This window comes from Baudoinia panamericana (genome assembly GCF_000338955.1).
Source record: "Baudoinia panamericana UAMH 10762 unplaced genomic scaffold BAUCOscaffold_1, whole genome shotgun sequence".
NCBI classification, from domain to species: Eukaryota; Fungi; Ascomycota; class Dothideomycetes; order Mycosphaerellales; family Teratosphaeriaceae; genus Baudoinia; species Baudoinia panamericana.
The window spans coordinates 1,947,783-1,970,663 of NW_006911257.1; the positions used below are offsets into that span (position 1 = coordinate 1,947,783).

A 22,881-nucleotide genomic window follows, 5' to 3' on the forward strand; every position below is an offset into this window, starting at 1 on the left:
GAGCTAACGTCGCGTATTATCAAGAAGTCTTAGGTTGTATGGCGGCGGGTTGTTGGAATAGGGTAACTACCCATTCCACATATGCGACGGCGCAACTCCCGCTGATTCGCAGGCTCTTTCTTGCGACTACCAAATCTGTCTGGCGCGTACGTCAACGACATCATCCATCTAGCCAGCGACCCTACCAACTTTCCGCCTTTCTGGGTTACGGATTATTCGAGCCTTCCGGGTTCCTGTGGTATGTCGAGCGGCGTTCGCTTCGCAAGCTGTGATACTGATAAATGGCGTAGTCTGCAATCTTCCTGCTGCCATTAATCAGATTTTTGTCGGCCTCTCTACGCAATGTGCCAAAATTGGTGGGAACGATTATTTTGGATGCACTTGCTGCGCTGCAACTCAGCGGCTTGCTGCATTGCAAGACATCTGCCTGAACAACAACCTAGAGCCGCTAGGGATTAAAGAATACATAGCAAGTCTCGGATCGGATTCGCAGGGTTGTTCGGGGCTACAGGCGTCGAACTGGCATGACCTTGTGGCGTCGCAGTGTCCTAGCGAAGGGATAGCGCCTACCGGCCAGGCAGGATACTTGAATCCGTTAGCATTACCTTCTGGCTTCCGCCTACGGCAACCTTGTCAAACACTCCTGGATCGATAACCGCGCTAAGTCAGTACAACATCACTATGAGTGTGCTCACATGGTCGTGGGTCAGTGGAGACACTGGAACCTACACTTTCTCATCGTTCGGTGCTGCCGCCGCGACGCGCACAACAAGCTCACAATCTGCTACGTCCACGCACTCAAGTGGCGGGACTGTGTCAACCGGTGCACAGCCCTCCACGGCAAGCGCTCAGATTGCCACTGTCCGTGGGCGGACGACTACTGTGCCGGCATCAGCAGCGACAGCGACAGCAACACCATTTTCAACGAAGACCTCGGGTGCTGAGCGAGTTGTGATACCCGCCGGTCTAATGGTCGGAGTGCTCATGCTGCAGGGTACGTGAGTATGCTCATCAGAGCAAGTTCCACCCTGGACGGGACGGACCAACGAGCCTTGCACATGTTCTGCTGCACATCTCTGTCGACGTATTGCTGTGCCGGATGAGACCCAGCGCTGCTTGCTGTATCTGGCACTATGACGGTCCGCCAGGTAGCCAAGTCTCAAATAACGCAAATTGAGCGCCTTGCCTTGACAGTGGGCTTTGCATAACATTGATGCCTTCCGGTAACTCTTCCACCATGACTCAAGGCCTTGCTCTGCCACACTCAATTGCCACTCGGCGGTATAACCCAGAAATCATCGCAGCGCTTGCTGAACATATGCTTTCCAGATCGCCGGAGCGTTCCATGTGCACGGTAATGTCCTCTCCAGATCCATATCAGGAAGCTGGCAAGGCGGGCATACGCGATTGGCATGTGCGTGAGTGTCTGTGCAACATCTAAGCATCTGGTGTATTGTATACGCGGGATCAGATGCAATAGCAGCATCGGCAACCTTGCCGATGAGGAGTACATTTCGGCCAGATTCCGGTCCATATCCGGCAATTCTCCGCCCCCGCCCGTCCCAAGAGGCCGCTGTGGAGAAGATCATCATCTTGGATACTAAAACACAAACATCACACAGAACTCTAGCGGTACAATGTGCGTATGTACGAGTTTCCAGCAAACCACATTGAGACATTCCACGGCGATGCTGCACCATCCGGCACCCACACTCGGCCCCGCCAATGCGACCTTACCGAGACGGCCTATAGAGGAGAAATCTTGGAAGTCGCCCGCTGCTATTTCTGCGCAACCTTGTCATGACGTCCGCTCTTACTGTTCTCCGCCGCACCACCACATGTGAAGTCTCTGAAGTTTTATAGACCGTACCGTCGCCGTTCGGGATCACAGGTAAGGGCCTGACTTCCTTGTTTCCTACCGCACATCGAGTCCAGCTTCCTCGGACTACCATGCAGATCAGTGACCTCGCCGCCTTGGTCGCGGCTGCTGCTACTTCAGCTGGCTCGTCGAGTGCATATACTGGCCTCAACTTCACCGGTATCATCACGTCAGTAAAGGCATTACTCCCAGGCGGCACCGTGCCATATCTAGAGTTACTCCTGCCAGAGGTCGAGGCATTGCTTCCTAATGGCACCTTTGCGGCAATCGAGTCGCTTGTACCAGAAATTGAGGCAATGATACCCAAGATCGAGGCACTACTACCCGACGTCGAGGCAGCGCTTCCCAAAATCGAGGCATTACTCCCCAGCGGCGTCATCCCCACTGGACCGTTTGGCCCCGTCACGAAGCAGATTCTGCAAAGCTATCTGGAGCCGATACAGGTAGATCTACGGTCTGAATGCTGGATGTCCACAGCAGCTGACAGTACGATCAGACGCAGATACTCCGCAACAGCTATGTCGTGCGCAAAGGCACCGAGCTGCAGTTGGGTGGCAAACGCTGGACAGCTTCCGGTGCGAACGTCTACTGGTTTGGCTTGGACGAGAACGTGATCCCACCAGCTGGTCAACCATTCTACGCTCCGTACAACGCCTCCTATCCGACGAAAGGTCGCATAACCGAAGTGATGAACACCCTAGTCACCATGGGTGCTCACACCATCCGCTCCCAAACCCTCGGTGTCAGCGTCGGCAATCCGCTTTCTCTCGAACCCGAGCATAACGTCTTCAATGACGCCGCCTTCGACACGATTGATTGGGCTGTCTACCAAGCTCGCGAGCACGGCCTACGCATCATAGCGCCGTTGATCGACAACTACGACTACTACCACGGTGGGAAATTCGTCTTCCTTCGCTGGAACGGCATCAACATCAGCAGTTCATCGTCTACGCCCCAAAGTCCGCTTGTACAGCAATTTTACACCAACGCAACCATTGTTAACGATTTCAAAAACTACATCAACCATCTCCTGACCCACGTCAACCCGTACACCGGCATCTCCTACGCCAACGACCCGACCATCTTCGCTTATGAAACGGGCAACGAGCTCGGCGGGCCCGTCTTCGGCGACATGGATGTACCTGTAGCATGGACAGACGAGATATGCAGTTACATAAAGTCGCTAGGTCCCGACAAGCTATGCTTGGATGGAACCTACGGCGTCAACAGAACTCACCTCAACATCAGCAGTGTGGACATGTACTCCGACCACTTCTACCCACTCAATCTGACTCGACTGCAAGCGGATATTGACCTTGTTGGTTCAGCGGACAAAGTCTATCTAGCGGGCGAGTACGACTGGACCGGCAACGTCCCGACACCGACCCTCTCGTCGTTCTTCAACGTTATTGAAGGCCGGCAGAACATAACCAATCCGGTAATTGCGGGAGACATGTTCTGGAGTCTCTTCATGCACGATGTCCCTAATTGCAATGTCTATGTCAACCATACCGACGGCTTTACGCTACAGTATGGAGATCCGTTGAACACGGCGCAGAACAATACGCAAATCAGCACTATCCGGCAGCACTTCTTCAGGATGCAGAACGAGAGCGTGAGCAGCTACTTACCTGCGGTGGCGTGTCCGGGAAAGTATGAGGACTTGACGTATAGTCCGGGTGTTATGGACTCCGAGGGTGATGTGTATTGACGAGCATCGAAGAATTCTTACGATTGGATATATGAATACCGAAGCTACCTGTCCATCTCAAGGCCAGGTCGTTAAGCCTGCCCTCTCTAGTCACGTGTCTAGGCGTCATGTGCGTGCTTGAACCCCACATTCTCCAGACATCACCATGTCTCATCTAAGTCGTTCTCCATCATATAGAGACTGGTTTTTGCGCCAAACATGTCGCACTGCCATGACGAGCACGACCACAATCACGACCATTCCGAAGGTGCCGCTCACGATCATTCAGACGACTTGACACCGGCTTTGCAAAACCACATCTACGAACAGATCGACTTCTCCGCCATTAACACCCTGAACGAATCGTCTCCACGCGCGGGCTCCAAGGTCGTACAGAAGACATGGGCCGAACGCATGAACAGCGAGCCCGAACTCAGCAGTGACGCCGACGAGCAACTCCTAATGCACATCCCCTTCACCGCCCAGATCCGTTTGCACAGCATCCTCCTCCGCACATCCGCCACCGACAGCGCGCCTCAAACACTCAAGGTCTATCTGAATCGCGATGATCTAGACTTCGGTACCGTTTCATCGTTGCAGCCCACGCAGACGCTCGAGCTAGCGCAGACAAATGAGCTGCAAGAAGTGCCTGTGAAGCGGGCGTTGTTCAATACCGTGCGGTCATTGGACTTGTTCTTTGAGGACAACTGGGGACAGGGAGAGGAAGACATTACCAGGATCAGTTATATCGGGTTCAAGGGTGAGTGGATGAAACTGAGTCGGGAGCCGGTCAACTTCCTGTACGAGGCTGCGGCGAACCCGTCGGATCACAAGATGATTAGTGGGATTGGGGAGAGGGTGGGTAGTAATATCGGCGGTGCCGGCGGGAGAGACGGGATGTGAGACGCATGTCTCTTTGGTGAGACTAGCTTGAAGGCGGGAGGGTGGCCAAAAAGCTTCTCGCACTCAAGCTCCATTCACTGAAGCCTTGCATCCTTTCCTGGTTAGCTCCTCGAAGCTATCCCGCAGCTGCAGTTGCAAGCTCAGCTGGCGTGCTTCACTCTCGAACATCCTTCGTACCCGCGAAGGCCACCACACCGATGTCATGGCCATGACCAACCCGCTAAAGGATCTCAAGGACCTATCCTTCCGAAACTCAAAGTAAGTTCTGCCTTGCTCAGAACGTGTTGCAGCCATTTCGACTAACAAGGATATCAGGTTCCATGGCAAGGTCATAGAGGTCATCGTGGGAAGCCATCACGACTACTAGCGTCTTTCGGCACTCTACGTCCTCGCAGAGAAATTCCTCGACAACAGCTGCCAGGACCAGGTCATTGCGCTATCACGGCATGCATGCAGCAACAGCTACTGGGGCGGGAAGGCGAAGGCAGCAATCGCTACTTTCCGTCCGTCGCTACGATTGACTACGCCTACGGCAACACACCTTCAGGCTCGGCTCTCAGGCGCTTGCTGCTTGACGCCTTCATCTTCGTAGTACATCCACCATGGGTGGATGAAGATCTTCACCACCTGAATCACGAGTTCCTGCGCGACCTCGCCACGGGCTGGTACGAGAACGGGCCGACGCTGTCTTTGGGAAGCGCGTGGATCCCGAAAGCTACCAGATGAAACTCCTGGGAACCACGCCACTGAGGTCCAAAACGACCAGTCTAGCAGCACCGTCAAGTCAGAGAACTCCCTCGGTAAGGTAAGGCGATATCTTCGTTCGCGGGACACCGTGTGCCTACTGCAGTCACGTCAAAGAAGGACCGTGTGGTGGCATGGCGAGTTCTGGAGGTGCATTGGAATTGGGTATGACCGGTATGGGTCTGCATCGATGTGGGAAACTCTCGCAAAGTATGCGCCAATTGGAGGAGGCGGTCACGGAGTGACTCTTGTTGTTGCAACACATTCAGGCAAGAAGTCTAGTAGGTCGACTGTCCCTTTCGGATCTATCCTACACAAACGAGCTATGTTCAGTGAGTTTAACAAGCAGTGGCTCACACATCTTCTTCTTGGCCGCGCCCTCATCGAAGGGATAGAGCATGTCAAGCAAGCTTCGTATGCTGTTTGTGCATGCTAATGTCACTTCATAAGATATCGTAGACTGAAGGGCGACTGTGATACTGCTCGTTAAGTGTGGGCAAGCGCGAGGAAGGAAGCGACAATGAGGCCTTCTAAATGAGCGCGCCGTCTCTCTGCAAGTGAAGGCTCGCTTGTCATAGAACGGTGACTGGCCGAGCTTCAGCAGTCACATGCATCGTCACAGCTTGCTGGACTCCCTAGAAAGCTTCGTTGCTGCGCCATTGTCTTTTTCAACAAACCTTCAAGCTAGTCACCACCACACACGGACAGCATCATGGCTAAGCAGCCTAAGCTGCAGGATCCTCGGGGTACGGAGGCGACGGAATCATTGTATGTACTCTTTCAAACGCATGAAGCGCTTTGAAGCTGACATTCGAAACCAGTTTCGACGGCAAGACGATTGAAGTTGTTGTAGGCCCGCAGAAGACTAGCTTCCACGTCCACGAGAAACGGATCCGTAGTCAGTCAGCCTTCTTCGACACTGCTTTAAAGACACGATGGCAAAAAGCGGAAGACCGTAGGGTCAACCTCCCAGATGATAAGCCGGAAACTTTCAAGAATTATGTCCACTGGCTTTACACCTCCAAGTTACAATCGGAGAAACCTGGAAACACTCTTGGCACAGGCTCGAGCTATCAAACCTTTTCAGAACTGTACGTTCTTGCAGAAAAGCTCATTGATCCAGTCTGCCAGGACAGGGCGATAGATGCGATCGTATTCGAGATGCGCGTGAACCGCTCGCGCTCATTCTACCTCAGCTTGTATTACCCTACAGCAAACAACATCGAATACGTGTACCAGAACACTCCTGCGGGCTCATCACTTCGAAAGCTCATGGTGGACGCTTACGTATACCAAGGTGCCGATTACTGGATCGAGGATACCGTCATAGGGCAGAATCATGAGTTCCTCGTCAATCTGATCGGAGCGTTACACCGGTGTCGCACTTTGACGCCTCGTGCAGTGGAGAAACGGCAAGCGTTCCTTTCAGATCTTCCATGTGAGTACCACAATCATGACAGAAATGAGAGGTGCGGCGGCATGGAGGAACACTAAAGCTCATGTTACGACCCTTGCCCGTCGATGCCAGGGGGCGGCGGCGCTGGCCTGAAAGTCCAATCTCGGGCCCGAGGTGTGCAACAAGGCTTCGTAAAGAGTTTTGGTGGTGAGCGAGGAAAAGGGGCCATCCCCTTGCAGCGATAGAGACGAACCGCGACGGATTCCGACGTTGGACTCTCTGCGCCTACCACTCACACAGTAGGGACAGGCCTGGCATCGGCGAATCAAGGTCAAATACAAAAGGGCCGGATCGGCTGGGCGGTATGCACAGCCGCTTAACAAGGAGGGATGAGTTTAAGTTGAGCGAAGGATTACGATAACACTCAGCGGCCGCGTACGATGCGGCGTAGGGTGCTATCTCGAGCTACCGCCCGACGAGCTTGCAGGCTTCCAGCATACTGCGGCGCTGTAGGGTCATAACATGTATGCTTCAGGAGATTTAGGATAGTTCCACGGAAAGCATCTGCACCATCTTGATTCTAACCATCTGTCATTACTGGGATCAACATGTTGAACATACTCACTATGATTGCTATTCCGATTCACATTAATCATGCGAATCTGGCGTAGTAGTTTCAACGTCACTTCAGGTGCCAAAAATGGAACACTTTGAGCTGCAAACCGGCGTTCAACAACATATTACGAACGGACGCGCAACCGGCCTTTCGTTGTCAGCGTACCCTACAACCGTTCGCAGCGTTTGCGGTAACCTGCTTTGTCGTCCATGAGGGATGTGCGAATTGGTAAAACGGCAGACCCCCAGTAAGTAATCGCCACTCACGCTCATTGCCCGTGTACACTGATACTCATACGTAGCTTCCGCGCCAAGCCAGTCGAGATCGTTGTCGGTACAGGAACAGACCAAGTCAGCTACTTCGTGCATGATCAGCAGCTCCGTCAACACTCGGCCTTCTTTGCCACAGCTATGGAGGACGGCAGTGGGTTGATGGAGGGCGAAGTGCGCAAAGTCGAACTTCCCAAAGACGAAGCTGTCGTGTTTGGCGATTATGTTCACTGGCTATGCAACTCGACCATCTTCTACATTAGAGGAGCCGAAGGACCAGACTGGCAGCCTCTGATCAAGCTATACATCCTGGCGCAGAAGCTGCTCGATGGACATTGCCAAGATGGTATCATTGATGCGCTGATCCAGAGCTCCTGTGAAGTGGGCTCGGATGGGTCGAATTGGTACCCGTTCACCATGAACGTCGATCTGGTTCACAAGCATACCTCGGTGGGCTCGCCCCTGCGGCGGCTGATGGTTGGCAACCGTGTGTATCTGGGTCGTGCAACTCGGATCGACACAATAACTCCTCACAACAACAATCTTGACTTCGCTGTCGATCTTCTCACTGCTTTCCTTACGAAGCGTGAGCGCTCGGGTGACGACTGGAAGATTGAAGGACACTGTGGGGGTCTGGAGACGGGCATTTATCATGCCCACGGCAAGGATGAGCCTTGCAGCGGCGAAGTCACGGTCGTGGGCGGCTATGTTGTAGGCGGTGGAGGGTCCCTCGAGTGAGCACTGTAATGCTGTCGCGCGTGCATCGGAGCAGCAGAGGTTGAAGCATAAGAACTGGGCATTACCGAGCTACCATGGATGAGCACTGCATGTGGCTTGACCTGTATGTGCTTGACCTTGATGCTGGCAACTAGTTAGGTTTGTCGGCGACACTCGAGTGGAGGTTGTGTCGTACGTGCTGTACTACCACTCGTACTATCATGGCGAGATCGTTCCATTGCGCACTCTCCGAAAACTAATACCCGGTATGAGTGCCACGTCCTCATAATCGTCTGGATGCCACAGCACACCATCAAGCTCCCAAATCTCACCATTCGCAACGCGCCGGACCACCCACTTTACTGAAGCCTGATTCGGCCACACGGTGGTCCAAATAAGCTCACCTGTATCATCACCGACCACCTTGTCCCATGACAGTTTCTTGCCGAGCATGCTCGTCCCGTTCTTATCTTCTCCGAACCATGACGATGCGTCAATCACATGCGCCTGAACAAAGCGCGTATAGTCTTTCGCTTTAAGCTCATAGATTCTATCGCAGATCTTGTTCGTGGTTTCGCAGGACTGGCGCAGGAGCCCGCTCATTATCCAGGACGACGGCATTAACACTACGGTTGTCAGATCTGGGTCTTCCAACCGCCTGTAGACAGACGGTTCGCTTCGGGCGAGCTCGGCGAACGGAGTTGGTTCGTTCCGGATGTCGAGGCTTGCGAAGAGAGTTGCATTTCCAATCACGTGCGACAAAAGTTCGTCGTTATGTACTAGTGTGGCAGTGGATATCTCGCCGTTCGCTAATATCTGCGTCTTTACTTCGTTCGGCTTGGAAGCGTGCCAGGATGTAGCGTGCTCAGAGAAGAGTGTCGGACGTGGAGCTGGGACTGTGGATGCTAGGCTGGTATAAGCGGTTGAGCTTGTAGAAGGTGACTCCCCGGATGAGGTTGTGATAGACTGCTGAGTATCTTGTTGTGTCGTCTGGATGTTGGAATTGAACATCGTTTGTATCAGTGACGACTGCGCATCTGGATTGTCAGAACTATTGGCTTTGGGTTGGTGTAGCATTCCCCCAATCTCCCAAACCTCGCCATTCGCAACACGACTAAGAGTTTTCCCTAAAGTTGCGCCAGCGGGTCTCACAAAGACGCCGTATCCTATCTCGTCAGACCAGATCTCCCACCATACCTTATTGCCCAACATAGTCACGGCCGTCTTGCCCTCCTGCCAAGGCGGCGAGACAGTTACTACATGCGCTTTCACGAAGTCCGAAAGGGTCTCGGGATCCTTCCACGTCAGTCTGCTCATTACTCCATCCGACGGTGTTAGGATAATCGACCTCGAGTCTGCGTCCGCCAACCGTGTAAGGACGGAAGAGACATTCCGTATGAGTCCGGCGAAGATGTTGATGGGCGGTGCAATGCCATTGCCAGTGAGATCTGATAAGAGTACATCGCTTTGCACTGGGTGCGCTACTCCCGTGGGATGCGCGTCAGCAGAGCTGGTGCTACTGCTCACTAAAGGGTGCAGTTTGAAGGGTTGTGGATATGGTGTTATGGGGAACTTTGCTAGTTGTGCTTCTGCCCAGATGGGTTGTTGACGGCCCGAAGTGCCATCGTCTAGGGTGTGCTGTGCTTGCGCCGCTGCTAAGAGCAGAACAAATGTTACTGTGGAGGTTGCGACCTTCATCTTGCGCTCACGGGATTACTACTGATGACAACGGTAAGGCCATCTCTGTGACATTGTCGGCCGTCGCCATGCGATCAGTTGTGCGCGAGTTTGAGACAAGAGACACGTGCATGCTTGGATCGCTACACGTAGATAAGACTGACGTTGTGGCTTGCGCCACTGCTTGTCGTTGCTGTTGCCGCTGCCACTGGCCTGGCCATGAGCAAGGTTGAGCCAGCATGTACATCTTCCTCCTCCATCACTTCAAGTAAGCTCCCTTATCGATCGAGCATACATTGACATCCAGAGCATGGCGGTGGCATCAAGCGTCGTACACTATGATGTCGACCCAAGAGGTTTATCGCCGCCCAGTGAGGCTGCGGATTGGGGGGCCAATAAATGCATGCAGAAATGACGAAGATCCGCTATTCGTATCCTATGCTACATTGCATAAACCTCGGGACCACAACCAAGGCCAACTCGCCCAGAATCTTAGAGCGTGCAGAAAGTGATCCCATAGACCAGCTTCACGGTCCGTTCAAGCGTCCATCCACTGCGCGGCATGGACAAAGCTGCGCCTCATGACCCGGAATCAGATGTGGCATTACCCGCAAAACTCGTTACATTTTCAACCGACCTCATCCATTGTCTGAATAGCGGTGAATATAACAATCCACTGGTACAGCGGCATCTCGCCAATGACTTCCGCGGCTCTATTGACGGCAAAACGCGCGTCCACCATTCTGCCGACGCCGCTTCTGTAGGTACGTTTGCATTATTCTCAGAGTCCGCAAGGGCGCCGTTTGAAGATTCTTGATGCTTACGCCGACATGGACTATCGCTTACGGACCGGTGTTGTTTGGATAATGACGCGCGTGATTGGGGAGAAGGCAGGTAATCCCAAGACGGAGGATGCTATAGCGAAGCTGTACTGGGTGGAGAGGGATGGGGAGTGGTGGTATGTAAAGCATGAGGGTTTGCGTGGTTGTGGTGGTCTCTTTGATGTGTGATGTTTATGCCGTCCTCACTTCGTTAATGCTTGAGTCAGGGGATCTTGTCATCTAAAGGTAGCCGGAGGTGGAAAGCGACAGCTGCAAATGCTGAATCGTAGGGCCTTCGGATGGGCTAGACACGAGAGCGTTTTCCGGCATGTTCAGATGAGTATGGCAGGCCGTGGCGCGCCAGAAGGGGACGACTATGGTCACGACGAGCACCACAGGTGGCATCCGCATACCAGACACCAGATGCGTTCCGTCGGATTGCTGATACCAACTTAGATCGACCGCTTTATGAAGGTGCAGTGACAGCTCCGCTTGGGAAACATCTGTGAACTCGGAGTGTTGTAGACAGCCCGGACCACGTTGCCACATACTGCTCGAGTCGCTTGGAGCGCACCTGCATTGAGTTGTCAATGTGCTACCTCACTTCTCCGTCACTTCACATACGAAATGCTGCAAAGTTGCAGACAGCCTCTATAAGCTCGCCAACCTTCTCCGTTCCAATCATCGCCGATACGCCTTAGCCAGCAACTTACTACAACCACTCTCGGACACTGTCAGGCGGAGCGACTATGTCGAACATCAAGGATCCGTGGAGCGCAGAGCTGTCGGAGAATTAGTATGTCGTTCCTGAAACTCAATACCAATCGATGCTGACTTCTGTTCGTAGCTACCATGGCGAGCCAGTGAAATTGCTGGTTGGTGCCGAACCCGTCATCTTTTACGTCCACGAAGAAGTCCTCACCAGAAGCTCCATTTTCCTCCGGACGGCATTGAAAGATAAGTGGGAAGAAGGACAAAGCCGTCAGATCAAGGTGCCAGCCGAAGATCCAGTTGTTTTCCATGATTACGTTCATTGGCTGTACCACGCCAAGATCCATTGCCCGTCAGTCGATGCCGAAACATGCTACAGTCCGATGTTACTCCTGTACATCTTGGCGGACAATTTGCTTGACACTGCATGCCAAGACCGCGTTGTCGATGCTCTACTCCTGCATATGCGTGACAAGGCGCCGGATCCCGGAGACCCAGGAGCCTCACCCACAAGGTGGTTCCCTATTGGCTTCGACGTTGATCTTGTCTACGAAAATACTCCCAAAGGCTCGTTTTTGCGAAGACTCATGCTGGACACTCACCTGTATCAGGGGACTTCTAACTGGATCCGCAATCCGGAGCTAGCGAGCCTCAACGTCGAGTCCCTGGCCGATCTCAGTGCGGGCTTGCTGGACAAAGTCTATCGGGTACATGCCGGCGCGGTACTTGACAAGCCCGAGCAGTTTGACGCTCAGTCGCCATGCGTCTACCACAAACACGGCGCGGACAAGCGGTGCGGCGCCGACAAGCAGGTTGCCGAGAAAGGAAAAGACGCCCCTGACCAGGACCAGGACATGTAAGACGGCGAGCACGAGAGTAATCGAGTAAGTCGATGAGGAATATGGCCAGTGTTTCACACAGGTGCTCTCGATCGAGCAAGCGAAGAGTATGGCGGTCGGCCCACAGTACGGTGTGCCACGTCAGCACGGCGATGGAATGCAGCGGGCGGGCTTAACTCGAAGTTTCATTGATCAGTGGACCACGAAAGCTCTGTTCGATCATGTCGATGCTCTCGTATAATCAGGCAGCTTGAGCAGGAAGCACCAGCACCAATGCAAGTACTCGGGAACATTCAAGATCCTGGTATCTTAGCGAATGTCAAGCCTACTCCTTCTCAGGCCCCTTCCCAGCCAAAAGCTCCTTAGCCTCCAAGTCCACACTCCCACTCCTCCCACTCTCCTCTAACGCCTTTCCCTTCCCCTTCCTATCTCCCTCTCCCTCCGCGGCACCACCACCGCTCTTCCCCTCACTCACACTAGTACTCGCAGACTTCTTTAACCTCTCCGTATCCTCCTGCCTCACTTCTTCCTTCCCAACTTCCACCCCCTTCCCCTTGCCCTCCGCCGTCGTCGTCGCAACATCCTCCTCATCATCCCCCAACGCAAACGGATCAGCATCATCCTCCACCACCTGCGGCTGGATGGAGGTAAGCGATTGCCACTTCTTCCCCTTCCCACCCCGCTCCCCCGCATCCACTTCATCCACCGGCCCAGACTGTGGCGGTTTCGGCTGCGGTTTGAACAAATCCGCTTTCGCCGGCAGACGACTGGACGTCCGTCTCGGTGGCTGCGCCGGCGGGAGTTCCTCCACCTCATCATCGTCGTTGTCCCTCAATTCGAGTCTTTCGAACTCATCGTCTCCTATCTGGTGCGGGTCGGCGTCATACCGGGCCGCTTCTGTACTCTGTCGAGCTGAGCGTTGTTGCTGTTGCTGCCTCTGTTCCGCCGCCCGCTGGATCCCTCGTAGTTGCTCACTTTGCGAGGGGCCGAAGTTTTGTCTGCCTTCCACTCCTCCACCGCCTTGAGCCCAGCGGTTGGTGTTCTGCCTCGAAGAAGGCTGGGACGCAGAATACAAATCCTCGTCCTCCTCATCCGCATCATCCCCATCGAGCCGTTTCCGGAAGTTGGAAATCCAGCTATTGACCTTCTTCTGCGTCTCGAAAAAGCCCTGTTGGATATTCCTTCCTATCTCCGGTAGGTCATCGTCAAAGAAACTATGCTCACGATCATCCTCATTGTATACTGGCTTCTGCTGATTCGGCCGCCGCTGCCCAGGTTCGCGCTGATTATACCGCGTCTGGCCCCTCTGCTGCTGATATGGGTCGGAGTGAGTGTTATACTGCTCTGCCAGCTGTCTTGCGTACATCTCATCCGCTTCCAACTGATTCTTCGGTTGTCGCTGAGTCTGAGTCTGCGGTCTCGGCGGCTGCGGAGGCGGTGGTGCAGACTCTTCCGGTACAAAGTTTGGGTCGGACATGCCTAGCAGTGCTTCGAAGGCGGGTTCGAGGCGGCCGCCGCTGGCGTGCAGAACGGCGCGGACGACTTTCGCGTCGATGGTTGGGAAGGCTTCGATTAGGGTGTGTTCGCTTTGGTCCATGGGACTGGCGGGCCGGGGAGGTTTTGGCGGGGGTGCGTCGAGGTGTTGGTCTTGTTCTTGGAAGGAGACGCGCGGTTTGGGGGTGGAGGATTTTGGAGGAGCGGGTGTTTCGGTGCCGAGGGGGCTTACTCGGCCTGTTTCTTGTATATGCTCGGGGGTCGTTTCGGTGGTGTCGTGGGGTTTGAGTGGGGAGACGGGGGCGTCGGCCATGTTGGCTATCTGTCGCGGGTGTCGCCTTGCTTGGAGCTTACGTAGCTGTTCTTGTGCTGCTCCGCTTGGTACTTGAGCTTGTAGTAGGGCGACGGCTGGATGTATGTCTATCGACAGTGCTCTATTCGCGCCACGATCGCTGATGATGGAATGTGTTGGCGGAGTTTGATAGCGCATGAGCTGCCGGTGAGCTGCGTCGTCACGGCTGTGGTGGGGCTGGCGGAAGTGCCGAGCGGCTCGCGCCACGGGCACATCGCGGCGCATTCTCGACTTCATCTCTGTCATTCTGGGAGAGAACATTGTTCCTTTACCGTCCACCACGGCTCAGTGAAGTGCTATCAGCTTGGAAAGACAGCGGACAACCCACATACGATTTCTCTTATGGTCGACGAGCCAGTGAAGAGAACCTGTAGGCCACACTGAGCTAAATGGGCAGGTTGGTAGAACTCACGTAAGACTAGCCAATGATCCCACTGTCGACGACTTCCCGAGAGGCGTAGATCTCTGCGAAGGGCCGTCTTACACGGGTCGTGGTTGCAGGCATGACAGACACCGAGTCCTTCATACCAGCTCTGCACAAGCCTGCAAGTCTCTTACCCATCGCTCGGCACAGAGATGCCTTGCTGTACACTATTGATACGTATCCTGTTACTGTCCTGGTGGGTCAGACTGGCAGCGGCAAGACGACACAGGTACCGCAGTACCTAGAGCAAGCAGGGTGGTGTCAAGATGGCAAGGTCATCGCTGTCACTCAAGCAAGTCTCCATCGATTAAATAATGGTTTGGTGATGGTAGTTGACGGCTGCTCACAGATGTTCCCACCTTAGCCTCGTCGTGTAGCTGCTACCACTGTTGCAAAGCGTGTTGCGGATGAGATGCGATGTCCGCTAGGCCAGGAAGTAGGGTACAGTATCCGCTTTGAGGATGTTACGTCCGAAAAGACAAGGATTAAGTTCCTGACCGATGGCTTGCTCCTGCGAGAAGCTCTCGTTGATCCACTCTTGAGCCGATACAGCGTCATCATGGTCGATGAAGCGCATGAACGCAGTCTGAGCTCTGACATTCTCTTAGGCGTATTGAAGAAGATCCGCAAACGGAGGCCAGAGCTGAGGATTGTGGTCAGCTCCGCTACCTTGCAAGCGGAAGCGTTCCTGAACTTCTTCGCCGGAGGCGATGTAGACGCTACGGATGAACCTGGCGGAAGTGTAGCCCGTATCGTCAGCATCGAAGGCCGCGCTTTCCCGGTCGACATACACTACCTCACCGATCCGTGCGAAGACTACCTCCTCGGCGCGGTCGGGACCGTCTTCGACATCCACAACACAGAACCCGAAGGTGACATCCTCGTCTTCCTTACCGGCCGCGACGACATCGAAACCGCCATCGACACGATCGCCAAGCGCATACCCTCCCTTCCAGCGTCTGCCGCACAACTCCTCCCACTCCCTCTCTACGCGGGCCTAACCACAGACCAACAAATGTACGTCTTCGAGCCCGCGCCTGACAACACTCGCAAAATCATCCTCGCCACCAATATCGCCGAAGCCAGCGTAACCATCCATGGCATCGTCTACGTAATTGACACTGGTTTCGTAAAACTTCGCGCTTACAACCCCACCACGGCCATCGAAACTCTAACCACCACGCCCATCTCCCAAGCCTCCGCCACGCAGCGCTCCGGTCGCGCGGGGCGCACGAAAGCGGGGAAATGCTACCGTCTCTACACTGAGGCCGCTTACCAAAACCTCCCTGAAGTGACAGTGCCGGAGATCCAGCGCAGTAACCTAGCCCCGACGATCCTCCAACTGAAAGCACTGGGTATAGACAATATCGCCCGTTTCGGCTTCCTGACCCCTCCGCCCGCCAACCTCATCATTCGCGCGCTTGAACTCCTCTACTCCCTCGGCGCGTTAGACGATTACGCCAAACTAACGAAACCCCTCGGTACCCGCATGGCGGAACTAGCACTCGAACCCATGTTGGCGAAGTCCCTCCTCTCCGCCTTCGAATTTGGGTGTCTAAGCGAGATGCTGAGTATAGCCGCCATGACGAGTTTACAAGGAAATGTGTGGTTTAGTCACGACGAGAAAAAAGCGGAAGAGAGCGCGAGGAGGAAGTTCGCGGTCGAGGAGGGCGATCACTTGACCTTATTGAACGTGTACCAGGCTTTTGTGACGAAGGGGAAGAAGGAGAGTCAGTGGTGTCAGCGGCATTACCTCAACTACAAGAGCATGTTGCGTGCAGTGACTATCCGCAACCAGCTCCGTCGGTCTCTCGAACGCTTCGGTATCGACGTCACGGAGTCTCTATCAAGCAACACTTCCGTCCTTACAGCCGGCGGCCAACCAATTCACGAACGTATCCGCCGCTGTCTCACCGCCGGCTACTTCGCCCACGCCGCACGCATGATGCCGGACGGTACTTTTCGGACTGCGGACAGTGGGTTTGGCACAAAGGCCGGCAGCGGTGGGTTGGTCTTGTATGCTCATCCGAGTAGTTTGATGTTCAATCGGAAGGCGGAATGGGTTGTTTTTGGCGAGGTGGTGGAGATGGGGCGGGAGGGGAAGACGTTTATCAGGGATGTTACTAAGGTGGAGAAGGGGTGGTTGGGGGAGTATGGAGGTGGGTATTATCGGGTAAAGAATTGAGGGAGGTTCTAGGGTGGGGTAGGATGTACGACGTTATGGGTTTTCAGTGGACGGAGGGCAATAAGTAAAGAGTCAAGACATGATGGCTGGTGAAGCTCGTATCAGTGAACTCCATTGTGGCGGTGTATGGACGTTGTTGAGCTATCCCGACATTTGCTCTTGCTGCCACTCAGCTGCACCAACCACACTTTAATGTCGCTCTGGCGCTACGTATTTGCAGTCGCCGGATTCGCACAGGGCCACTTCCATAAACAGCTTTTGCATCCAGCCCGTGGCAACATGGGTGCCTCCTCGAGTCGCTCTTACACCGCCCACGTGGCCTCTCCACGGTATCCAACGCTTCCAACTGCAAGCTCAGTCGCGGCTCCAGAGGTCGAAGGAGCTCAGCACCCTACACCCGCACGGTCTTTCTCCGAGCTTTCTGCGACGCAACTCGCTTCACTCTCGTCTTGGAGATGATGGGTACCAAGCTGGAACAAGGCCTTCTGCCGCAAGCTTCGCTTGGTGCTTGGTATCGAGTAGCAGGACTGCAACGTCGTAGAGGAAAGCACTCGGGTAAGCATCGCTGACATATCCTCTGAACCAGTGCATAGTCGCTCCATTGACGTAAATGTCACAAAGGAGCCGGCGGATGGGCGAGCCTTTGGGTGTCGCCTCGTATGCACGATTGACCGTGATCAACCCCGGCACTTCTGGGGATTCAATCGAAGCGGCAACGATCACGTCGACGACACGGTTCTGGAACCTGCGGTCGAGGAGTTTCTCGCCGAGGATATAGAGCTCGATGAAGTGGTGATAGTCGATGGAGCCGTAGTTTTCAGGGTGTTTCTCGCCGAGGACATAGAGCTCGATGAAGTTTTGGTAGTCGATGGAGTCGTACTTTTTGACCGGGGATACGTGGCCGGTGTAGAGCCATACGCTGTAGGCTTCGAAGACACGGGGCTGGTCGTGAGGCAGATCGACGACTCGCTCGGCGCCCTCCTTCCATTCCTTGCTCAAGACTGCACTGAAGAACGGCGATTGCGCGGAAAGGACCTCTTTGTGAACGTAGAAGGCCTTTGCCTCCTCTGGAGGACCGACGGTGATTCTTACAGGCACACCCGTAATGCTGGATCAAGGTTAGCGTGCAGTTGAATACCAGGAAGAGAGTCATTTGTCACTTACTCGATAACGTCCGCTTGCCTGCTGATTCGGTCTTCAAGACCGAATGCTGCAGCCATGTTGTACAACAGCCTGGATCTGAAGCTTGTTGATCGATGATCAAGAGACGGGACTGTGTGCGATACAATCCAATACGTGATCGTGAGATTGCTTCCAAGGTGAAGATATGGCGGAGAAAGATAGGGGAGAGGCTCGCGATCTAGGCAGTCAGCTACTCCGAGCCCTGAGCTAGTGAAGTGACGGAAAGCTGAGGTTGCCTCATTCATGCCGCACGTGAGTGTCCGCAAAGAACTTTTGGTGGTACGCTAACGCTCCTCTATCGGATTGAACATGGTTTGCTCTGACCTAACATCCGCTTTCACTATTATTCGCTTTGAAGCATGCGTCTCCTGACGACTGCAATGCTTTGTGCCACTATTCGCTTACATACAGCGCGAGGGCAAGCCAGGTTTCGTGCCGCGAAACGCTGCTGCCACTACGTCATTACCCGGCTTGTCCACCACGCACCTCATCCGCGCTGTGGTGATGGTAGGTACGTGTAGACCCTGGGATTCCCTGATTGGCATTGGCGGTCTCAGTATCACCTGGAAGCAGCTTTCGTATGAGATCCAAGAGAAAGTCTGGCGGGTAGCTGTCCGACGTTGCGTTGGCGAATAGGTCGTGGATTACTTCCGCAGCATACATATCTACCAGAAGTCTTCGGAGTGGCGAGTTTGCCGGGGTACTTGCGTAGGCGATACCGACAATCAAGCCATTGGAGGAGCTCTTCTTGACCCAATCTTGCAAGATCGAGCCGCCATGATGTAGGCATCCACGATCCTGTCTTGGAAGGTGCGATCAAGCAGCTTTCCGCCTAGAACATAAAACATATCCAGTAGGTTGTACCTAGTCTTTCCCATGTCGCTCATGCAGCAAAATCGGTCGGTATAAAGCCCTTCAACGTAAGCCTGCATGGCCTCTGGTGAGTCGTCCGGCAGTTTGTCCGATCGTTGAAAACCTTCCTTCCAGTCTGAACTGTCGGAAGCCGCAGCAAAGAATGGCGAGTGGCTGGAGATGAGCTTTGAATGGATATGGAACGTCTGCTGCATTGGCGGTTAGCGAAGATCGGCGAGGTTAATTCTTCCATCAACACTTACTCTCTTCTCGTTGCTGGGCTGCTGCGAGGATCTTTCAGCCCTCCTCCTGTTGCCATGTTCTCGCTGGTTATTGTGGCGGACGAGGCGATGATCGGGTCGTGCGCAGTAATGCATTCGTGACACGCAGCCAGAGGGTTCGCAGGGGGCCAAAGCAAGCAGATGACTTGGTAAAGCTGTATTGAGCTGGCAGCTGACTTGTCAAGCTACTGCATCAATGCCATTTGAGAAGCCTACTCTGAGTCAACGTCACTTCACGCTTACGCGAAGTGCTCATGTAACAGACATTGAGGAGTATAACCCTTCGATGCGCTTTATCACAACACAAGGCCAGTGTAGGTCCTCTTCGCCCTTGCGCAAAAGTTGGACTCACTGACTGCATATTTCGCCGAAACGCTGTGCTCGACCTAAACCCGCACCCCAGCCACCAGGATGACCACTCACCATCGGTCGCCAGTGCGGCATTCGGGCATGCCTTGTCTACATTGGCAAGCTCCTGTTCTCGCCGACCATCAACTTCCCCACCGCACTTTCAGGTGTCGACGCCTTCCTCCGTGCTCAGTCTGCCGTGTAATGTCGACTCGACCGTACCTTGACCCACCGCCACACTTCTTGTCTTTCCCACAGTGATGGGAAGCACAAGCTAGGCTTTCATGCATGCCGGCAGTTAGCTGTCGACCCTCTTCCGTGACAGGCGGCCTCTAGTGGAGAGCGACAACGAGGTCGTCAAGGAGCTCCACATGAAGTGGGTGTGCTGCAGTATAGAGCTCAATAGTTTGCGGGTCGCCATTGGCGAAGTACTGGTCGGCAATACATCTGCGGGCTGGCGATCCGACCGGCGTCCCTTCATGCAAGTAAGAAGATGGGAGCAGCCTGGACGTCCGCTATATATTACTGGATCTGTTGCAAAGTGTTGGTTCGCCTGCGGGTGAGGTAAACGTTGTTATACACGCACTAGAACACTTAGTTTCACTGTGCAGGCAGCTTTCACACACATGCCGTGAAAGACGAGAAAGGTGCCGGCCAGGTATAGGCGTCCGACGCCTTTGCGTCCACTGTCGAAGATCGCGGGTCTAGAGGCATTTCGAGAGTCTGTTTGGTTGGTGTTGGAAGCTTGTAATTGTGGACAGACTTAGAATGGTGGTCTCAGTAGCCAGCTTTTGGTGATAGCAGGTATGTACAGTTACCGTCGGTATATACTGTCATGTCCCTCGTAGTGACGACACCAAACCCATAAATGAGGAGACTGTCTGCTGCCCTCTCGAGACTTGAAGTACGCTCCTTTCGTGGAGGGCTTTCGCTGATGCGCGGAGTGTCTGCTCCAGTTGCTGCTGGGTAGCACGAGGAGTAAATAGAGTCGTACCATGTTTTTAGTTCTAGTGCTGCAAGGATTTGCACAACAACCTATAGGACCTCTGCTATCCGAAACAGTGACCTGTGCACCACGAACTAAGTCAGCCAAGCATGTGTCACCGAACCACCACCGTATACTCTTGCCATCCCAAGGACAACACCCAAACATGGCAGCGGCAAGCTGACAGTAGGCAGCAAAAGCACGGAACCTCCAAGATACATCTTTGCTGGCTTGCTCGAAGAGAAAGAAACCTACGGGAGCCAGGGCTGGAGATGGTCGCCGCGTCTGTGGGCATCGCTGACTGCGATGTGTGCTATCTCAACTCGGCCTGTAAAGATTTCACGCCGAAGTCGATGCACTTGATGAAGAGTGTGGACAAGCTGAAGGGTAGGGAACTGTACTCCTCCGGGCCGGTATGGATAAGGAAGGCTGAGAGAATGGAGGATGAGGACAAAAAGGCCAAAGATCCAGCTCGGATCTGGTGAGCTTAAAACTGTCACAGTGAGTAGTGCTTGACACAAATATGCCCTGAATGGTCGCCCCCACTGCGCTCGTTGCCATAGAGGTTGCGTCCAGCTGATAAGTCTCGGCTTCAGATCATCTCGGCACCTGACCAGGCCGTACCGAGTTGCTGTGCATGTCAAGCATGGATAGGTGACTTTCCGGGATTCCTTCCATACGTGATTGCAACCCAAACGCTCAGTACATAGTTTCTGAAAACATATCGACGCAGGTGTGAAATAATGTGCAATGGTCGACGGCTTGGTCTGTGGAGGGGTCAGATTCGGTTTCCGAACAGGTGTAGTGGGTTTTTGTCGTCTGACAGATGGCGGGTGGGAAGCTGCTCTGTCGTCACGCAGTTCGGTGAGTTGTGATTTGTACGGCCTAAGTGTTATGAAAGCCTCATTCGTGCTGAAAGCATGCCTCAATCAGCGAGAGGATGTCATCGTCATACCAAGAGCAAGCAAGCCGCTGTGTAAGTGCTCCAACGTCAAACAAAGTATTGATAAGCCATGTCATCAGTTTGATGCGCGAGTATGCTTTACGCCTCGACAGTGGCGATGTGCAGTCACAGGGACACGCTTCCACATGTTGCGGGAACCCAAGAATGTGCATTATATTATGATACGGGTGTCTACAACACTCAAGTGTGAGTATCCCGGTTCTTGCGCGAGAGGGTGGAAAGACGACGCCAGCAACGAGCAAACGAAGAGTCCGTCGTTCACCTCGCCAAAATGACACTAGCCTACAAACGGAGGTTGCCGCGGACATTAGGGTGGATGATGGACATTGAAGAACTGACCATCCATATAATTATGACAAACGACAAGCGCGCAACACTGTTGAGCAAATGCTTGGCCGACGACCTTTAGTGGTCATATTACAGCAATGTAGGCAATACTCCTCCGCGCCCGGCTTCAAGCCTGTGCCTACCCTGCCCAATGCAAGCCTGGACATGTTCCGGCAACATGCATTTAACCAAGCAATGCCCGCTCTACTGCCTCGACAGATATTTCAAGGCCTACCAGCGGTGCAAAAGTGGTTCGCCGAGGATAGTAACCCGCATGCTGGAGCTACATTGAACCGGTCCTACCTTGCCCGCTACGGCTCGACAATCGTGCCGTTAGAGATCTCGCATAATGACCAGTTCAACCGTATTGAGCAACCTCTCAGCTTCTTTCTCGAGTGCGTATACGCCTCCTCTTCAACCTACCGGCCCCGTCCAAGCCGTTACTTCAGCGCCTACGTACCCAATGCACGTGCGATCAAACAGACCAAGCGCTCTAACGAGTTCTTCAGTGCAGCAACAATCACGCCACCCACCGCTCGCATCTACTTGGCGCAGGCTCCAGTTGCAAACCTCCCACACTCTTTGCGAGCGGACGTTCCCACACCCGACATCGTTCTGAAGGCAGGGCAGGGCGACATCTACGACTCTTCTATCTGGCTGGGCCAGGCTCCCACTTACACACCGCTACATCGTGATCCGAACCCGAACTTGTTCGTTCAACTAGCTGGTACGAAGATTGTGCGGCTGTTCAGTCCGGAGGTGGGTCGGGCCATCTTTGCCAAGGTGCAGGAACAAATTGGCGGAGCGGCCTCGGCCACTATGCGCGGCGAAGAGATGATGCACGGAGCGGAACGCAAAGCTCTAGAAGACGCGGTTTGGAATGAACAAGCGGCAAAGCTGAACACAGGCTTCGAAGCCGAGCTTGAAACTGGAGACGGCATGTTCATACCAAAAGGGTGGTGGCACAGCATTAAGGGCATGGGCAGTGGAATGACTGGATCAGTGAGCATCTGATTGAATGCAATGAGCTGTTCTGGCCTTTTGCTAACCTGGGGGCCATAGGTGAACTGGTGGTTCCGATGAGATCACCCTATGCTGGTGCTTGCGGATCCACCGCCAGATGCAGACCGAGAGCACACTCTTCACGAAGACAAACGGTTGCATCAAGCTCGCAACATCTCGCGGCATCGTTAAAAGGACTGGATAAGCATGTCGCAGGCACGAT

General features: G+C 54.0%; 15 protein-coding genes across 15 annotated transcripts; 9 read left to right on the top strand and 6 right to left on the bottom strand.

Annotated features, from left to right (window-relative positions):
• Positions 1-536: 536 nt before the first annotated feature.
• Positions 537-1,456, bottom strand: BAUCODRAFT_204596 (uncharacterized protein). The gene has a single exon (XM_007674267.1). It carries the CDS (start codon positions 1,209-1,211, stop codon positions 849-851), a length of 363 nt encoding a protein of 120 aa, XP_007672457.1. The 5' UTR covers positions 1,212-1,456; the 3' UTR covers positions 537-848.
• A 180-nt stretch (positions 1,457-1,636) lies between these two features.
• On the top strand, positions 1,637-3,671 carry BAUCODRAFT_135990 (glycoside hydrolase family 5 protein). Its single transcript, XM_007674268.1, has 2 exons — positions 1,637-2,322; positions 2,376-3,671. Exons 1-2 carry the CDS (start codon positions 1,951-1,953, stop codon positions 3,588-3,590), a joined length of 1,587 nt encoding a protein of 528 aa, XP_007672458.1. The 5' UTR covers positions 1,637-1,950; the 3' UTR covers positions 3,591-3,671.
• Positions 3,672-3,737: 66 nt separating this feature from the next.
• On the top strand, positions 3,738-4,669 carry BAUCODRAFT_204619 (uncharacterized protein). Its single transcript, XM_007674269.1, has one exon. The coding sequence runs from the start codon at positions 3,789-3,791 to the stop codon at positions 4,470-4,472; it is 684 nt and encodes a 227-aa protein (XP_007672459.1). The 5' UTR covers positions 3,738-3,788; the 3' UTR covers positions 4,473-4,669.
• A 5-nt stretch (positions 4,670-4,674) lies between these two features.
• Positions 4,675-5,198, top strand: BAUCODRAFT_144818 (uncharacterized protein; the record flags this gene model as incomplete). Its single annotated transcript, XM_007674270.1, has 2 exons — positions 4,675-4,730; positions 4,808-5,198. 2 exons carry the CDS (start codon positions 4,675-4,677, stop codon positions 5,196-5,198), a joined length of 447 nt encoding a protein of 148 aa, XP_007672460.1.
• Positions 5,199-5,790: 592 nt separating this feature from the next.
• On the top strand, positions 5,791-6,873 carry BAUCODRAFT_204622 (uncharacterized protein). The gene is made up of 2 exons (XM_007674271.1): positions 5,791-5,984; positions 6,038-6,873. The coding sequence occupies exons 1-2, from the start codon at positions 5,929-5,931 to the stop codon at positions 6,708-6,710; spliced, it is 729 nt and encodes a 242-aa protein (XP_007672461.1). The 5' UTR covers positions 5,791-5,928; the 3' UTR covers positions 6,711-6,873.
• Positions 6,874-7,437: 564 nt separating this feature from the next.
• BAUCODRAFT_21198 (uncharacterized protein) lies at positions 7,438-8,235 on the top strand (the record flags this gene model as incomplete). The annotated part of the gene is made up of 2 exons (XM_007674272.1): positions 7,438-7,475; positions 7,530-8,235. 2 exons carry the CDS (start codon positions 7,438-7,440, stop codon positions 8,233-8,235), a joined length of 744 nt encoding a protein of 247 aa, XP_007672462.1.
• Positions 8,236-9,282: 1,047 nt separating this feature from the next.
• Positions 9,283-9,690, bottom strand: BAUCODRAFT_45614 (uncharacterized protein; the record flags this gene model as incomplete). Its single annotated transcript, XM_007674273.1, has 1 exon — positions 9,283-9,690. A coding segment is annotated over one exon (408 nt), but the record flags the coding sequence as incomplete, so codon positions are not given.
• Positions 9,691-11,090: 1,400 nt separating this feature from the next.
• BAUCODRAFT_204625 (uncharacterized protein) lies at positions 11,091-12,435 on the top strand. The gene is made up of 2 exons (XM_007674274.1): positions 11,091-11,110; positions 11,169-12,435. The coding sequence occupies exon 2, from the start codon at positions 11,540-11,542 to the stop codon at positions 12,281-12,283; it is 744 nt and encodes a 247-aa protein (XP_007672464.1). The 5' UTR covers positions 11,091-11,110; positions 11,169-11,539; the 3' UTR covers positions 12,284-12,435.
• Positions 12,436-12,587: 152 nt separating this feature from the next.
• BAUCODRAFT_61481 (uncharacterized protein) lies at positions 12,588-14,069 on the bottom strand (the record flags this gene model as incomplete). Its single annotated transcript, XM_007674275.1, has 1 exon — positions 12,588-14,069. The coding sequence occupies one exon, from the start codon at positions 14,067-14,069 to the stop codon at positions 12,588-12,590; it is 1,482 nt and encodes a 493-aa protein (XP_007672465.1).
• A 286-nt stretch (positions 14,070-14,355) lies between these two features.
• Positions 14,356-16,909, top strand: BAUCODRAFT_204733 (uncharacterized protein). The gene is made up of 3 exons (XM_007674276.1): positions 14,356-14,478; positions 14,531-14,824; positions 14,897-16,909. The coding sequence occupies exons 2-3, from the start codon at positions 14,612-14,614 to the stop codon at positions 16,715-16,717; spliced, it is 2,034 nt and encodes a 677-aa protein (XP_007672466.1). The 5' UTR covers positions 14,356-14,478; positions 14,531-14,611; the 3' UTR covers positions 16,718-16,909.
• Positions 16,910-17,155: 246 nt separating this feature from the next.
• Positions 17,156-17,809, bottom strand: BAUCODRAFT_61200 (uncharacterized protein; the record flags this gene model as incomplete). The annotated part of the gene is made up of 2 exons (XM_007674277.1): positions 17,156-17,563; positions 17,615-17,809. Coding segments are annotated over 2 exons (603 nt in total), but the record flags the coding sequence as incomplete, so codon positions are not given.
• Positions 17,810-18,064: 255 nt separating this feature from the next.
• On the bottom strand, positions 18,065-19,128 carry BAUCODRAFT_567266 (uncharacterized protein; the record flags this gene model as incomplete). Its single annotated transcript, XM_007674278.1, has 3 exons — positions 18,065-18,701; positions 18,764-18,960; positions 19,015-19,128. 3 exons carry the CDS (start codon positions 19,126-19,128, stop codon positions 18,362-18,364), a joined length of 651 nt encoding a protein of 216 aa, XP_007672468.1. The 3' UTR covers positions 18,065-18,361.
• Positions 19,129-20,006: 878 nt separating this feature from the next.
• Positions 20,007-20,554, bottom strand: BAUCODRAFT_29729 (uncharacterized protein). The gene has a single exon (XM_007674279.1). The coding sequence runs from the start codon at positions 20,531-20,533 to the stop codon at positions 20,195-20,197; it is 339 nt and encodes a 112-aa protein (XP_007672469.1). The 5' UTR covers positions 20,534-20,554; the 3' UTR covers positions 20,007-20,194.
• Positions 20,555-20,637: 83 nt separating this feature from the next.
• Positions 20,638-20,850, top strand: BAUCODRAFT_118985 (uncharacterized protein; the record flags this gene model as incomplete). The annotated part of the gene is made up of 1 exon (XM_007674280.1): positions 20,638-20,850. One exon carries the CDS (start codon positions 20,638-20,640, stop codon positions 20,848-20,850), a length of 213 nt encoding a protein of 70 aa, XP_007672470.1.
• Positions 20,851-21,640: 790 nt separating this feature from the next.
• On the top strand, positions 21,641-22,854 carry BAUCODRAFT_204974 (uncharacterized protein). The gene has a single exon (XM_007674281.1). It carries the CDS (start codon positions 21,717-21,719, stop codon positions 22,668-22,670), a length of 954 nt encoding a protein of 317 aa, XP_007672471.1. The 5' UTR covers positions 21,641-21,716; the 3' UTR covers positions 22,671-22,854.
• Positions 22,855-22,881: the final 27 nt, after the last annotated feature.

Coding starts and splice junctions, on each gene's coding strand:
- BAUCODRAFT_204596 (XM_007674267.1), bottom strand. CDS start 1,211: ATGTTATGCAAAGCCCACTGTCAAGGCAAGGCGCTCAATTTGCGTTAT.
- BAUCODRAFT_135990 (XM_007674268.1), top strand. CDS start 1,951: ATGCAGATCAGTGACCTCGCCGCCTTGGTCGCGGCTGCTGCTACTTCA. Junction 2,323..2,375: donor GCTATCTGGAGCCGATACAG/GTAGATCTACGG, acceptor CAGTACGATCAG/ACGCAGATACTCCGCAACAG.
- BAUCODRAFT_204619 (XM_007674269.1), top strand. CDS start 3,789: ATGTCGCACTGCCATGACGAGCACGACCACAATCACGACCATTCCGAA.
- BAUCODRAFT_204622 (XM_007674271.1), top strand. CDS start 5,929: ATGGCTAAGCAGCCTAAGCTGCAGGATCCTCGGGGTACGGAGGCGACG. Junction 5,985..6,037: donor ACGGAGGCGACGGAATCATT/GTATGTACTCTT, acceptor ATTCGAAACCAG/TTTCGACGGCAAGACGATTG.
- BAUCODRAFT_204625 (XM_007674274.1), top strand. CDS start 11,540: ATGCTGACTTCTGTTCGTAGCTACCATGGCGAGCCAGTGAAATTGCTG.
- BAUCODRAFT_204733 (XM_007674276.1), top strand. CDS start 14,612: ATGACAGACACCGAGTCCTTCATACCAGCTCTGCACAAGCCTGCAAGT. Junction 14,825..14,896: donor AGGTCATCGCTGTCACTCAA/GCAAGTCTCCAT, acceptor TTCCCACCTTAG/CCTCGTCGTGTAGCTGCTAC.
- BAUCODRAFT_29729 (XM_007674279.1), bottom strand. CDS start 20,533: ATGTTTGGGTGTTGTCCTTGGGATGGCAAGAGTATACGGTGGTGGTTC.
- BAUCODRAFT_204974 (XM_007674281.1), top strand. CDS start 21,717: ATGCTTGGCCGACGACCTTTAGTGGTCATATTACAGCAATGTAGGCAA.